The sequence below is a fragment of the Lepus europaeus genome, chromosome 23, assembly GCF_033115175.1.
Source record: "Lepus europaeus isolate LE1 chromosome 23, mLepTim1.pri, whole genome shotgun sequence".
In the NCBI taxonomy this organism is placed as follows: Eukaryota; Metazoa; Chordata; class Mammalia; order Lagomorpha; family Leporidae; genus Lepus; species Lepus europaeus.
In genome coordinates this window covers 886,117-902,073 of record NC_084849.1, presented here as the reverse complement: position 1 = coordinate 902,073, position 15,957 = coordinate 886,117, and the positions used below count along the sequence as shown (strand labels likewise).

The 15,957-nt window shown below is 54.8% G+C and overlaps 1 protein-coding gene across 3 annotated transcripts in view; it reads left to right on the top strand.

Moving 5' to 3' along the window:
• The window catches only part of SFSWAP (splicing factor SWAP), a 75,976-nt gene extending 62,881 nt beyond the window's left edge, over positions 1-13,095 (top strand). For 2 of the 3 annotated variants that reach the window (XM_062182737.1, XM_062182739.1), the window contains 4 exons: positions 2,696-2,821; positions 11,061-11,252; positions 12,185-12,257; positions 12,696-13,095. In XM_062182737.1, the coding sequence (XP_062038721.1) occupies positions 2,696-2,821; positions 11,061-11,252; positions 12,185-12,257; positions 12,696-12,761 (457 nt within the window). In that variant the 3' untranslated portion in view covers positions 12,762-13,095. The remainder of the gene's footprint in view (positions 1-2,695; positions 2,822-11,060; positions 11,253-12,184; positions 12,258-12,695) is intronic. The other variant, XM_062182738.1, reaches the window with a different exon arrangement.
• Positions 13,096-15,957: the final 2,862 nt, after the last annotated feature.

The window sequence follows — 15,957 nt, the reverse complement described above, 5'->3', positions numbered from 1 at the left end:
CGTCAGACTTTCTTCTTGGGCCTGACACTGACTGAGGGAATGACTGCTGGCAGCTCAGAGTGAATGCTGACGTTCTGACTTCTAACAGCACCGCAGCTCTTGAACGCGTTTGCTTTTTTATATTGAGATCTTGTGCAAAATGCAGAAAATGGAGATTGGAGACCCCTGGAGGTGCTGTTGACGCTTGAAGTCCGTCCGCGGTGTCTGAATTGTAGGTGTGTAGGTGACCAGATCTCCAAGGCAGATCAGTCTTAGAAAGTCTCCAGCTTTGTAGGCAGCTTGTCACTTCTCCAGGACACGGGTACGACAGGGTGGTACGCAGTCTTTTAAATCAGCATCAGTGAACAGAGATGCTCGCGTTAGTTCCTGTTTTCATTTGTATTTTTATATCACATCGGGGTCTCTGTCTTAATGGAATGAAGAAGTACTAATACAGTGTACCTGCTACCTAAAAGTCAATTTTAATGCTTAGGTTTTTTAAACTTTTAGAGAGATTTCCTTTTACCAGAGTTAGCCTACATTTGGGGGAGAAGCAATTCTAGATCTGAATTTCTTTGTAACGGTTTTATTCAACACTCATAACCCCAGCAGGTAAAAGCAAGATCGGGTTTAGCTTGAAATTTGTGACACTTTGCTGCCCTTTATTCCATCAATTAAATTAATTAACGTAATCTTACAACCCCGTCTCTAAAAGGAAGCAGTGAGGTGCTTGAAGTTTCTCTGTGGTCGTGGTTAACACGCTGGTGTGAGGACAGTTCGTGTGATTAGTGAACTGCGCCCAAGCCCAGATAAAACTGCAGGACATCTGCATCACACGGGTACAGGTCGGGCAGCTCACCAAGCTTAGCAAATGACGGAGAATTTATGGGTGAAATTTGATCCATGTGCAGACTTAGAAAACTAGAAGCTAAGAGCCTCCTGGCTGTTGAAGCTGGGTAGAGGCCGAGCCTGGCCACAAGGTCCCTGTTTGATTACTTAGCTTCTGAAGACCTGTGAGCAGCGAGGGGAGGTGGTCTAGTAGGGGTGAAAGCCGCTCGCAGGTGTGGTCCCTGTGCGTGTGCAGAGAAATCGGCTGAGATCGCACTGAGGTGCGTTCTACTGAGTCTCTGAGGCCGTGTTACCAGGAGGCCTGGCGATCTCAGGCCCGCGGTGCTCATGAAGTGAGGCTCCTGCTTCCTGCACGAGATCACGGAGTCAGAGGAACAGACAAAGCACGTTAAAGCTTCTTTAGGCAAAGGAAAACTTGAAGATTCATTTACTGTAGCTTCCTGTAAGAAACCTGACACCAAGAGCCAGTGCAGAGTGGTGCTACATTTCAGAGTTACAAATTTCAGACATTAAAAACGAAATTCTTGTCCCTGGCTACTGAGTTTATTGTGGATGTCTGTGTTGAAGCACTCACCTTTTTCATCTGTTATATAAATCATGGGGAATAAAAACAAAGCGTTTTTTAAGTTTCAAAGCTGAGTTGGTTTCCCGTGGCAAGTTAATTCTGTGGATTGGTTTCCCCATAGTGGGCTCGTCCCGTGGATTGCTTTGCCTGGACTGGGCTCGTTCTGTGCTTTGGTTTCTCCATAGCAGGCTCATTCCGTGGATTACTTCCCCAGAGTGGGCTAATTCCGTGGCCATTACGGTTTTTGTTTTGTTTTTCTCAGGAATGACTCAGGGTTTTTTTCATGACAAAAGTGCAATGGGATGATAAGTTGATCTTTGGAACAACCGTGTGTCTTGTTTGTTGTGTTTTATTATAATTAAAATAACCTTATATAGAACCTGTTTAAATGACAAAATCAAATTGTTCTTTATATTGTTTTTGAGTGTGTTGTCATGGAAACAGATCTGAAAGAAATGGTTTTTTCCCCCCAAATTTCTGTTTATTGCAGATTTTCCCAAAACAGTAATTTTACTAAGTGAACAAAGAACTAAAATGTAAGTTCTAAAGCCACTGCTAAGGGGCCCTACAGAAGGACCCTCACTCCCCCAGAGGGTGAGGGTCTCCAGGTCTCAGTGCCACGTGCAGATTGTTACCACATGGGTGGATCGTGCCTTCTTTTCAGCACGTGAAAAGGCAGAGTAAATGGGAGTGGTAATTCTGCACCAGTGGACTCTCAAACGTACATCATTTAGCTTCAGCGGTCCTGAGGATGGAATGTTCTCAGCTGACTTGGAGGTGTTGGGCTCTGCGCCAGTGACCCCAGCACATTCTTGAGGATCTGTGCCCAGAGGCCTCATCGTCAGCTCACAAGAGAAGCTTCCAGACTCTTCTCATGCCATGCTCAGGCAACTGGAAGTGACTCCCTGGGAGGTGATGGTGTTGATCGGACACCCCGGGGAGCCGGGGTTGCTAGGCAGAGAAGGCGGGTGAGGGCAGAGGCGTTGTGGACAGCAGCACTCAGACTGTAGACACTGACTGCGGGGTGCATCTTTGTTGACCACTGGGAGCAGCGGCACACGGTTCCAGCCTCCAGGTGAACTTGGCCTTGGTTAAATGCTTAGCTTCAACATGGTAGCGTAGAGTGGGAGGGAAACCGTGCCTACCCCAGGCCCGTGTGAGGCTGCGTCGCTAGAGCCGTAGGCTTTGGCAGGGGCTCCGAAGCCCGGGCAGTGCCAGCGCTGCAGAGGCAGCAGGCGGGCCCCAGAGTGGTGCGGGTCCGACACCGGCAGCCAGCCTAAAGGCCATGTCGTCTCTGTGCAGGTCACGTTCCCGGTCCCCTCGGAGGAGAGCTCACTCTCCCGAGAGACGGAGGGAGGAGAGAAGCGTCCCCACTGCCTACCGAATGAGCAGCAGCCCTGGGGCAAGCAGGAAGCGGACCCGCTCCAGGTAGGTGGCCTGGCCTCGCAGGGCACCTGTGTGCAGGCCTGTGCGCGAGGAGGGGGACGCACTAAGTCCGCAGGAGCTTGTTCTTCACGGTCAGCACTGCACAGGGGCAGGCTGGGCTGGGCTGCACAGGGCCTTGCGTTGCTCCCCACCTCCCGCAGCACTGGCCCTGAGGCTGGCCCTGCCTCCCAGCAAGCACGGCTCAAGAGGAGCCATCATTTGATCAGTGCTCTCCTCAGAGCACATGCTGTTACATGACTGGACAGTCTCGTGCCCAAGTTCACACACTCGTGAACCACGTCTTGTCCTCAGTGAGCACTGGTGACTGGTGCAGTGCCATGGACGTGAGACCCGGCCCGCACTGGAGCCCACGCTCACTGCCTCTGGTGTGCACGGGCTAAGCTCAGTGCCTTGCAGTGAAGTGGTCTTGCCTTGCCCTCTAGTTACCCTGTGTGTTAAAGGAAGCGTCTTCAGAGGGTGGTGATAGACCAGGCCTCGGCCGTGCCCTCGGGCTCAGCCAGGAGGGAGTGCGTCATTCTCTGACATCACCACTGGGACCTCAGCGAGCCGTAGGACAGGTTCTCTGCTGTGCCGGGACCTGGGCAGCTGTGCATGGGAGTGACTGGCTGGTTTGTAGTCTTATTATTTGTTTGGGTTTTTTGGGGTTTTTTTTTTTGTTCTTAAGATTTTATTTATTTCTAGGCTGGCGCCATGGCTCAACAGGCTAATCCTCCGCCTAGCAGCGCCGGCACACCAGGTTCTAGTCCCGGTCGGGGCACTGGATTCTGTCCCGGTTGCCTCTCTTCCAGGCCAGCTCTCTGCTGTGGCCAGGGAGTACAGTGGAGGATGGCCCAAGTGCTTGGGCCCTGCACCCCATGGGAGACCAGGAGAAGCACCTGGCTCCTGGCATCGGATCAGCGCGGTGCGCCGGCCATTGGAGTGTGAACCAACGGCAAAGGAAAACCTTTCTCTCTCTGTCTCTCTCTCTCACTGTCCACTCTGCCTGTCAAAAAAAAATTTTTATTTCTTTAAGAGGTGGTGTTACAGACAGAGAGAGGGAAAGACAGAGAGATAGGTCTTCAATCCTCTGGTTTACTCTGCAAATGGCCACAACGGCTGGAGCAGGGCCAATCCAAAGCCAGGAGCTTGTTCCAGGTCTCCCACGTGAGTGCAGGGGCCCAAGCACTCAGGCCATCTGCTGCTGCTCTCCCAGGCCATCAGCAGGGAGCAGGATTGGAAGAGGAACAGCTGGGACAGGCAGAGGCTTAGCCCTCTGTGCCACAGCGCCGGCCCCTGTAGCCTTACTCACAAACCCAGAGTCCAGAGATCATCACTCCAGGCTGACTCCTGTTCAGGCCGCATCTCACCCTGGGTCTGTCTCACTGTTGGCCGTGCGACTGATCGACCTGCCACGTTGTCCTCTTACTCCTGTGAAAGCACCCAAACCGATACATGGACGCCTGCTGCCGGGGATGCCAGGCCGCTCTGCACTGACGTCTCACCGTGAAAACGTTTTAACTTTCAAGAAAGCTTTTTGGGCCGTCTCTCCAGGGACCCCAGCCCCGTGAGTGAGTGAGGAAGCGCCAGAGATCAATCTTCCATCTGCTGGTTCACTCTCAAATGGCTGCAACAGCCAGAAGTGTGCCAGACCAAAGCCAGGAGCTTCTTCAGGTGGGTGTAGGGGCCTCGGCACTTGGACCATCCACGCTGCTTTTCCCAGGCCCATTAGCAGGGAGCTGGATTGGGTCTAGAGTGGCCAGGACTTGAACCGGTGCCCATATGAGAGGCTGGTGGTTGCCGTGGCCTTTCTCACTACACCACAGTGCCAGTCCCAATTATTTGATTGTGACAAATAATGACTAGTTGGTGCTGATGTTTGCTGTGGGATTTCTGGTGCTTACATGGTGCTGGTCCGAGGACATGTGTCTGTCCTGTGTGGGAATGGGTACACTGCTGCCACTGGTCTCCTGTATTACACGTGGAGTCCCCGACTCGTAATCCCCTGGAGCAATCACTTCTTTACCGTTGCGGCAAAGCCAGTAAGAGTAGAACTTAAACACATTTTAGATTCAGAAGAAAGCAGAAAAGGCAGGAGATTTAAAAAAAAAAAAAAAAAAAGACAAATGGGGCTGGCGCTGTGGCGGAGCTGGTAAAGCCACTGCCTGCAGTGCCTGCATCCCATGTGGGCGCCAGTTCTAGTCCCGGCTGCTCCACTTCTGATCCAGCTCTCTGCTATGGCCTGGGAAAGCAGTAGAGATGGCCCAAGTCCCTGGGCCCCTGCCCCGACATGGGAGACCCGAAACAAGCTCCTGGCTTTGGATCGGCTCAGCTCCGGCCGTTGCCTCCAATTGGGGAGTGAACCATCAGATGGAAGACCTCTCTCTCTGCCTCTCCTTCTCTCTCTGTGTAATTCAAATAAATAAATAAGTCTTTCTTTTTTAAAAAAGAAAGAAAAACTGCACTGATTTCAAAAAAAATTTACACCAAAATAAACTCATACTTTTAATTCCATTTCTCATAAACTTTTGAAGTCTTCTTAGAATTGCATTAAATGTAAGCAGACTTAAAACTAGTTAAAAGAGATTTTAGACTCAATTAGAAAGCAAGACCTAAAGTTAAGCTGCTCACAAGACAGTTCAGATGCACAAATGAGTCGAGGGTCAGAGGTTGTGGCACAGCAGGTTAAGCCACTGCCTGCAATGCCAGCATCCTGTCTCAGAACACTAGTTCGAGTCCCGGCTGCTCCACTTCCCATCCAGCTCCCTGCTAATAAGCCTGGGAAAGCAGCAGAGGATGGCCCACATACTTGAGCCCCTGCCACACACATGGGAGACCCAGATGGATTCCAGGCTCCTGGCCAAGCCTAGCCATTTTGGTCACTGGGGGAGTGAACCAGCAGGTGGAAGATCTCTGTCTCCTCTCAGTCATCCTTACAGATAAAATCCTTTACGATGGGCATGTACAGATGAATTGAAATGTAGAAGGTGGAGAGATAGCACATTGTGTTAGTAACGAGGAAGGTGGTGTGGCTGCTTCCTGAGAAGACTTCTGCAAGTTTTCTGAAGAGAATGGGGGGGGGTGGTCTCGTCACGATGAAGTGGTCACTCCATCACGGGGGCGGGGGTGGTCTCGTCACGATGAAGTGGTCACTCCATCACGGGGGCGGGGGGTCTCGTCACGATGAAGTGGTCACTCCATCACGGGGGGGTGGTCTCGTCACGATGAAGTGGTCACTCCGTCACAGGAGCATCATCTTCACATATGTGTGTTGAATAGAGGAGCGTTAAAACTCATGAAGCAAAAAATGACAGAACTGGAGTCAGTGTTATGGAAAAGCCGCAGCCTGGGATGCATCCCACGTGGACACCAGTTCGTGTCCCGGCTTTTCCACTGCCGACCAGCTCCCTGCTAATGGACTGAGCAAAGCAGTGGGAGAGGACCCAAGTACACGTGTCCCTGCACCCGTGTGGGGGACCCGGATGAGGCTCCTGGCTCCGGCCTGGCCGCGCCCTGCCTGTTGCAGCCATCTGGAAGATCTCTTGGAGGCTCTCTAACTCTGCCTTTCAAATAAATAAATAAAACTAGATAGACAGACAGACAGAGGTTTAAGTAGATACCATGGAATATGGATACAGGAACGTGGGCCATGCTCGCCCCTTAAGTCCAGCACAGCATTTTAGCCACAGAGACAAAGGACACACAACACTGGCCAAGGTCGAGTTCAGTGAGTTCCGGAGACCAGGTCCTCTCACCATGTGGCCTTAGCACTGGACATCTGTGAGAGGCTGTGGAAACCCCAGTCACTTGGAAGTTCAACAACATGCTTTGAAGTCCGAGCTTGGAGAAAGCACAGAAAAATTGAGAAGTAATGGAAGATACTTATCATGGAAATGTAACCTGTTCAGATCTATAGTGTGCAGCTGCGCTTACAAGGACATGGGTAGCTTTAAATGTTTGTATCAGAAACCAAAAGAGGGCCCTGCGCTCTTGCGTAGCTGATAAAGCCACTGCCTGCAGTGCCTGCATCCCATATGGGCACCAGTTTGAGTACTGGCTGCTCCACTTCCGACCCAGCTCTCTGCTATGGCCTGGGAAAGCAGTAGGAGATGGCCCAAGTCCCTGGGCCCCTGCACCCACATGGGAGACCTGGAAGAAGCTCCTGGCTCCTGGCTTCAGATCAGCACAGCTGCAGCCATTGCAGCCAACTGGGGAGTGAACCAGTGGATGGAAGACTCTTCTCTCTCTCTCTCTCTCTCTCTCTCTCTCTGCCTCTCCGCCTCTCTCTCTCTCTCTCTCTGCCTCTCTGCCTCTCTGCCTCTCCTCTCTCTGTGCGACTCTGACTTTCAAATAAATAAATAACTCTTTTAAAAAAGAAAACAAAGCTCTAGAAACCATGATCTGTGCTAGGAGCCTGGAAGAGGAGCCACTTCAGCCCCAGGTAAGGAGAAGATAAGTAGAGAGCAGCAGAGTAGGGAACTGATGAAAAACTGACACATCTTAGGTTGATCCAGAGCGAAAGGCCTTTCCCACATTAAAGAGATACTAAGGAAATAGATCTTACTCCAGTTAATTTGACAACTTAGATGACACGAACAGGTTCCTGAAAGGAAGCCAGGTTACCGGAGTAGCTGGAGTGAATGGGCCGTCTGTCTGCTAAGTAAACTGCACTTAGAATGCCAGCCCTGCCCACCAAGTGCCAGGCCGGGTGTCGGCACGGTAAACTAACACACTGGAGAAACAAGGGCTGGGCCGGTGCACCGTGGCACCAGGGGGTGAGCCGCCACTTGGAACGCCCACATCCGTGTCACAGTGCCAGTTTGAGCCCCAGCTCGTCAGGGCTGCTGATCTGCCTTCCTGCTAATTGCACCTGGGAGACGGCAGATGATGGTCCAGGTGCTTTGGCACTGGATGGTGTTCCTGGCTCTGGGCTTTGGCCTGGCCTATCCCTAGCCATTTGGGGAGTGCACAAATAGATGGAAGATCTATCATCCTGCCTCCTAAATAATAAATCTTTTTTTAAAGATTTTATTTATTTTATTTGAAAGAATTACAGACAGAGGGAAAAACAGAGAGAAAGGTCTTCCTTCCGTTGGTTCACTCTCCAATTGGCCGCAATGGCCGGAGCTGCGCCAATCCGAAGCCAGGAGCCAGGAGCTTCTTCCTGGTCTCCCACGCGGGTACAGGGGCCCAAGGACCTGCACCATCCTCTACTGCTCTCCCAGGCCATAACAGAGTGGATTGGAAGTGGAGCAACCGGGACTAGAACCGGCACCCATATGGGACGCCGGCGCCACAGGCGGAGGATTAACCTGCTGTGCCACAGTGCTGGCCCCAAACAATAAATCTTTTTTAAAAGGGGGGTGGGCATTGGCGCAGCAGTAAAGTGGCTGCTTGAGGCACCCTCATCCCACATGGGAGTGCCTGGCTGGAGTCCCAGCTACTCCACAAACAATCCGGCTTCCTACGATGTACACATGGGCCTCTGCTGCCCACGTGGGAGCCCTCGGTTGATCTATGGACTCCTGGATTTGTCCTGTTCCAGCTCTGACTGTTGGCAGGCGTTTAGGGAGTGAACTAGCAGATTGAAGATTGAAATCTTCCCTCTACCTTTCTCTCCCCCCACCCCCCACGCCTCTCAAATGAAAACAAAAGTTTTAAAACTGCAAATTCCAGGGGGAAAAAAACCAACACGTTCATGGCTGAATGGTTTTTGACAAACGTACTGGATCAGTTCAATGAGCAAGGGGAAGTCTACATCTGAACAGCTGGATACCAGAATGGAAAAGTGACCTTGAGGTGTATGATGGAGCTGAATGCAGACACCTAGAACTGCTGGGCTTTAGAAAGAAAAATACACTCACACAACCACGTTCGTTACCTTGGAAGTAACGTAGATTCCTCAGGGTGTAGTCGAGAACAGGAACAGTGAAGCCCCCGACGTGGAAAATACCTGTGACGAAGGCCTGTGCCAGTGCCAGAATGAGGGAAACGCTTCACACAGGAAGTCACTGTCAGAGGAAATATGCCTGTGACGGGCGGGTCGGCCATCGTCCCCAGGGGACACCAGGTGCTGGCACTGGTGGGTGTGAGCAGGCCCGTCGCTTCGGGAACAGCCTGACCACTGCTGAAGAAATCCAGCCACGCCTGGTGCTCTGCCCCTTTCAGCCCAGGCGTGTGTTCTCTGCAGACATTTGGCCGCAGAAACAACTTGGCTCCTGATTGCCAAGAGTGGGAAACGCCGGGGTGTTGAGACAGAGCTGGTTCTTGGACATAAACTTGGTGCCCCAGCTTCCGGGGACATCAGAAGCACTCTGCCCAGCAGAGGACGTGGCACCGAAAGGCGCAATAGCGATCCACACAGCAAGTGCCTTGGAGGGCAGTGGAGGGGTGCTGAGGGAACATTCCAGAAAATGGGCTCCCGGGGGGAGTGGGTCTAGGTCACAGTGTGCACTGTGCCAGGCTGGCAGCACAGACGACTGCTCTACCTCATCGTTTCCTAAAATGAGTGAATTACAGCAGAGGCTCAGAGAGTCTGCTCCAGTTCTGGCCCAGCTCTCTGCTCACGCACCTGGGAAAGCAGCAGAAGGTGGCCCACGTGCTTGGGCCCTGCACCCACGTGGGAGACCCAGGTGAAGCTCCTGGCTTCAGATCAGCGCAGCTCTGGCCATTGAGGCCATTTGGGGAATGAGATGGAAGACTTCTGTCTGTCCCTCTCACTGTCTGTAACTCTGCCTCTCAAATAAATAAATATTAAATAAATATTATCTAGGGCAGTCCTCTGTTGTTCCTGGGGAGATGAGTGTGTGTCACGGGGTGGCAGACGGTCTAGGCAGAGGAGACTGTTCTGAATACCCTGAGGCCTTGTCCAGGACAGTGGGGAGGGGATGGACTCTGCGCTCGCTCGCTCGCTCGCTCTAACTCTGCCTTTCAAATAAAATCTCTAAAACAAAATAAGTCGTGGCAAGTGAAGTCAGATTGCGCTAAGACAGCCTGCTTTGTCTTCATCACGCAGCAGTGTGACTGAGCCACATGTGGGCTCCAGTCGTGTGGGGCAGACATGCAGGCCAACGGGGGGGGGGGGGGTTGTTGTTGTTGTTGTTGTTGTTGTTGTTGTTCCTGCTTCCTTGGAACACTGGCACGTGTGTAAGATTAGACCTTCAGCAGTTTGGAACCTTCCTTCTGTGACAAACTCTGGCTGTGTGCGCCCCTGAGAGCAGCGTCTCTGTTGTTCTCTTTCCTCCTTGCTGGGCAGAGGCAGGCTCCCCGGGGACACCTGTCACAGGGTGATGTGCTGTCTGAGTCCTGTTTGCTGGTCTGTAAGCACCTCCAAGAGTGCCTGGGAAGGTGCTGGAGGCAGCTGGTGGTCACAGCCCTCACCCAGAGCCACGTGTGCGAGCCTTGGTCCAGCCTGGTCCTTAGGTGGGCACCACAGAAATGCGTGAGGTCACCCAGGATTCAGCCCAGGATGGTGTTGACAAGGATGGGTGGGCAGGCCAGATGTGTCTCCCTGGAGAGTGAAGGACTTTGTGCCCCTCTGGTGCCTAGGAGGCCCCAGACTCTGAGCCGTGCAGTGGAACCCCAGAGAGACGCAGTCAGCAGAGGGGGGGGGTGCTGGCTGCCAGGGATCGCTTTACAGCCCACAGGGAGGGGGAAGGAAACCCCAGCCTGAGAACGCAAGGCGCCCATCCACGCAGAGAATGTTCCAGAAACGACCAAAGACCAAGTGCGGGCCGGGGCCGCAGCGTCTGTCGGATGCCGGGGAGGTTCCGAAAGAGGAGTGAGGAGGGCAGAGCAGACAGGGCAATATGCATGCCTTAAGAGAAATTAGTGTGAAAGGGTCAGTCACTGACTTGTCCTTTGAAAAAACCCATTTACTTAAAAACACTCAGGAGACCGTTGGGGCACAGCAGGTTAAGCCCCTGCTTGCCATACGGGCTGCTCACAGCCTGGGAAAGCAGCAGCAGGTGGCCCACGTGTCTGGGTCTCTGCCCCCCATGTCGGAGACCAGGATGGAGCTCCCGGCTCCTGGCTTCAGCCTGGCCCAGCCCCGGCTGTTCTTGCTGTTTGGGGAGTGAACCAGGAGATCAAAGATCTCACTTTTATCCACACATACACCTCTGCCCCCACCCCTTTCACATAAGTTGTTATTTAAAAAAAAATCTAGCTCAGACCTAAACCCTCCTCTCTTAGGACTTTAACCCTTCACACCAAATGTGACTCTCACAGAGCACTTTCCTTCCAGAAGTCCCCATGAGAAGAAGAAGCAGCGGAGGTCACGGTCGCAGACCAAGTCTAAGGCCCGCTCGCCGTCAGGGTCCCCGAGGAAGCAGGCGGCACACCGGCCCGTGACCCATTCGGCACACTCGGCACACTCGGCCCATTCAGCCAGCATCTCTCCTGTGGAGAGTCGTGGCTCCAGCCAGGAGCGCTCCAGGTGACCCCTGACCTCCGGGTGCTTCTCCACAGGGGAGGACGGGGGGTTGGCGGGCACTGAGAGTGGTCAGGAGGCCCTGGGGAGTGGGACCCTGGTGTCCTGGACCAAGCGTCCCGAGCTCAGAGGGAGCTTGCGTCTCAGGAGCCAGAGCCCTGCTGTGGGGGAGGAGCCCCTGGGGCACCAGGGCGACAGCCCAGCTGTCACAGCTGCACCTGAGCCTCGGTCACGCCCTCCGGAGCAGCCCGTGGGGTTTCTCCCTGGCTGAGGGGTAGGACAGTAGCCAGTCCTCAGGATGTAAAGGACCAAGAGGACCAGGCACTGGGGTCCCGGGGACCCAGAGCTCCTCTGGCAGTAGCCACCAAGGCTGGGGGTAGACCAGCAAGGCAGCTGATGGGCACCAAGGCGTGAAACCCAGCAGCACTGAGTCCCAGCGTCCCTGTCCAGGCACGTGGCTCCTGGGGACAGCAGCCCACGTTGTCGAGGGCTCTCCCGTCGGGTGCATTTACCAAGCACCTAAAGTCAGATTCCCGCGCATCCCACTCCCTGGCAGGGCCTTTGGGATGAGCTTCGCTGTGTTTGGGTGGATGCTGCCTCTCCCCAGGGACCACGGCTCACTGGAGCTGCGGCACAGTCTCGGTGCAGCTGGGGGCATGTAAGCCCACAGGCGGCCCCTGACCGCGCACGCACGCGAGTGCAGCGCCGTCATGACCCTGGGCAGGCTGTCCGCAGTGCCTCCTCACTCCCTCTCCCGTGTGTTCTCTGAATGCTGGTGTGTAGAGAGCCAAGTGCACTGTGAAGTGTTCAGACGTGGACGTGTGGTGATGCTGGTTTACGTGCACTCAGTGCTGCGGCCGCTTGGTCCCGGGAGGGAGCTGTGCTGTGCGTGGCACGTGTCTCGGGTGTGTCCCAGCCTCTGTGCTCTCTCTCACCAGGGGAGTCTCTCAGGAAAAGGACGGGCAGATCTCCTCCGCGATCGTGTCCTCTGTGCAGAGCAAAATCACTCAGGTGAGAGGGAGCGTCTGCTGCACACCTTTCTCTGGGCCTGGCGCTCCCTGGTCCTCTCACTGCTGGGCACATCGGGGCCTGCGCTGACACTGCTGTCCAGGCAGTCTGCAGAGCCCTGGCTGGGGGCTGGCTGGGGGCTGGCTCCTCCTGGGCCTCCATTTCCTGGGCAGCCATGTGACCTGGAGCCTGGGGGCCTCCTGGGGCGTGACAGCCTGCGCCCTCGACCTGGCCCCATTTAGGCCCATGACCACGGGAGTGGCCTCACTGAAACTTCGCTTGAGCGTGTCACACCGCCTCTGCCCGCGGCTGCCTGTGTTGGCGTGGCAGCACCGTCTCTTCTTTGCCACCCACACCAACTTGGTTCTCACCTCGGGGGTTGTCTGGTGCCCAGGTCTGAAGTGGACGTTCACGGTTCTCCTCCTGTCTCCCCTTGCACAGGATCTCATGGCCAAAGTAAGAGCAATGCTTGCAGCTTCCAAAAACTTACAAACCAGTGCCTCCTGAGACGGCCGCCCACCGTGGGGAGAGCCCAGCCCAGGCATGCCGAGCGCTGGTGGCCGGTGTGGGGCCCGTAGCCCCGTCCGTGCAGCCGAGGTCGCGGGATGGGGAGGCCCACCGTGGAGCACCGCCACACCTCACCCTGGGACTCCGTGGACAATGGGTGGTTTTTGTAAATTAATTTTTGATGACATTTTCAGTTGAAGATTTCTGACCAGCAGTCTCTTACCTGTATATTTGTAAATAAGATCATGTTTCTGTGAAAATGTATTATCAAATAAAATGGGAGGAAACCACCTTTTCTAGCTAGCAACTCTGAGACAGTTTCTTCCTTCCCTGCCCCCCCGGCTTGGTCTTTTTTGTTGTCTCTCATTTGAAGCATGTGCGTTACCACAGAGGCTGCGGGGTGTACGGGCAGTTGCTGGGCCTGCTTCGGGGCGGGGGTGACGCCTGCCCCAGCCACTCTGCCTGGCCCTGGCTCCCTGCCCTGGCTGCCGTGAAGGGAACGTGCCCCCCCCCCCCCCAGCCCCTCTGCAGCACAGGCTCGGCAGGACACGGGCGTCACGCGGCTGCGCACCGCCTGCTCCCTGTGGGGCTTCCTGAAACCCAGGTGCTTTGGACCTCCACAGATTCTGGCCGTTGAGGCCTTGCCTCTCCAGCGCCCGCACGCCGGGCACCTGACACCAGAAGTGGGGGCCTGCTGACTTGTTCGCACTCGGGGGCTCAGAACAGCGCTTTCATCGGATGTTTCAGAACCGCACTGAAGTTCCTCTCAGAGCAGAATCTGGGGGAAAGGCGAGTCACAGTGCAGCAGGCTAGGCCACCTTGGGGCGCCAGCGTCCTGACTGCTTCCCTCCACCGCCCACGTCGCAGTGCACCCTGGGAGGCCGAGCAGCCAGCACCTGGGTCTGTGCCACCCACGTGGGAGACCTGGATGGAGTCCAGAGCTCCTGGCTTCGGCCTGACCCAACGTGTGCGCGCGTACACACACACACACTCCTCCACACACACACCCCCACCTCTCTTAAATATTTTAAAAATAATAATGAAATAGAAAACTTCCTGGAGCTCCCACTGGGGCCATGCAGTTCCACTCCAGAAGCTCCCTCCTGTGGCTGATGGGGGCAGGACACGTGGAACAGAGGGGCCACGAAAGGTGGGCCTGGGCTGGGGCACCCAGCGCCGCGGGCAGGAAGACTGTGGAGCAGCTTGGAAGTGCCGCAGGTGCCCAGGTGGGGCAGAGCGAGAGCCACCCCTGCTCTGCCTGCCTCCTCATCCCACCAAGGCCTCCACGTGGCTGCAGGCACACCAGCAGGTGCTTCACACACCGCACGCACCCGCGCTGCACGGTCGGCCGTGCTGTCAGCTCTCAGAGACCCACCTCCTTCCATGCACTGCACGTGGTGTCTGCTCTACACGCGAGCGCACTCCACACACCTGCTCCGTGCAGTTGGGCTGCACTGGGGTTTCGTTCCCCCTCGGGTGCTCGGTGTTCTCCCCTGCCACAGTGAGAATCCTTGTGCAGACGCGAGTGCAGGGTCCTGGCGAGAGGTACGTACACTCCCGGTTTCCACACAGCAGCTGCCTTCTGGAACGGGCTCCTGGCCAACAAAATACGAGTGCCTTTCCTGCATGCTCCCCAGGACAGTGTAATCGCAAACGTTTCATCTCTGCTGAATCAGGGAGATGAAAAGGCCTCATTTTAATCCCATTTTTTAAAGGTGAGCAGCTTCTCTTCAAAAATGCATCTGATTTTTTTCTGAGCTGTGTTGTCTGCATTTCTTACAGGATTGTAACTACATATTAGAGATTCTTGATTTGTGTTGTTTGTTTATACTTTTATCTCAACTTATTTCTCTTTTGATTTTGTTCAGTTTTCTAAACCGGAAAATTTTCTTAGACCTTTATTTTTGTTACGGCTCCTGGGTGCCAGCTCATCAGAACTTGTGCCTGCGGTCAGGGTCCGTGCCGTCCCCGTTTACTCTGAGCCCCTCTGGTTCACGTGAGGTCCCCTTGTTAGCTTTGTAGGTGTCCGCTCTAAGGGCTCTCATTGAGGGGAAGCCATCACTTGGGGCCAGATGTGGGCAGGACCGAGATGTCCGGTGGATGCGCCCTCTGAGGACGGCTAAGCCCAGGGGCAGCGGCCTGGACTGACAGGGAGCAGCTGCAGTGGTCTGCACGGTCCCACACTTCGGATGTTTCTGTGGGGCACGAGCACACTGGTCTGTTGCTCACCGGCTTAGGGGTGGGTTGGCTTCGAGGTGCCCTGGGATCCCAGGGTGACACTGCTGGTGTGGCCTCAGGACCTCGCCGTGAACTGTGGGGGGCAGTAGCAATGCTGGCGCTCACCCAGAGGAAACATGGCACGGACTTGGAGTTTGGAGGGGTGGGGGGGCCTGTGTAACTTTACATCAGCGGAAAGTGGAGGGAGGCTCGTCTGACCCCACCCAGTCAGTGGGTGGTATGGGGTCTTCTCGTCCTGAGTTTCTGGGTGGTTGGAGAATCGGTCCAGGAGAAGCCTGGGATCCCCTGGGTCTCTGCACCTCAGACGGCGCTGACACCCCCGCCCCCCCACCTCTCGACCTCTCTGCCTGCTGCAGTCTCCAGAATGAGCACTTGGCGAGTGGGGATGTCACGTCCCCGGGCTGACTGAACAGCACACGGTCCTGTCTGTCATTTGGAAGACCAGGTCAGGCTCTCCGTGTGTGTGACAGACACTACTGTCGGTGTGCCATGTGGGTGATTCCAACCCTAGAGCTTCCTGCTCGAGGACCAACTGGAGAGGTGGCCCAGGGTGGGAGCTCACGTCAGGCGTTCAGGTGACCTCCCAGCTTTCATCCTTGACAAATAGAGCCTTTCCCCTTTAAGGTGATTCCTTCCTGGGGGCCGTTGTTAGGGCACTGCGGGTTCAGCCACTGCTTGCTACACAAGCATCCTATGTCTGAGTGCCAGTTCCAGTCCCAGCTACTCCACTTCCAACATCCCACGAATGTGCCTGGGGCGTCACTGGAAGATGGCCAAGCACTCGGACCCCTGTCACCCACAGGAGGCCAGGATGGTGCTCCTGGCTCCTGACTTTGCCGGCCCAGCTCTGGCTGTTGTGGCCGTTTGTGGAGAGAGCCAGTGGACAGAAGGTCAACCATACCCTGTCTTTCAAATAAATAGCCTTTAAAAAAAAAAAACACCTTAAATCAAAGTTGAT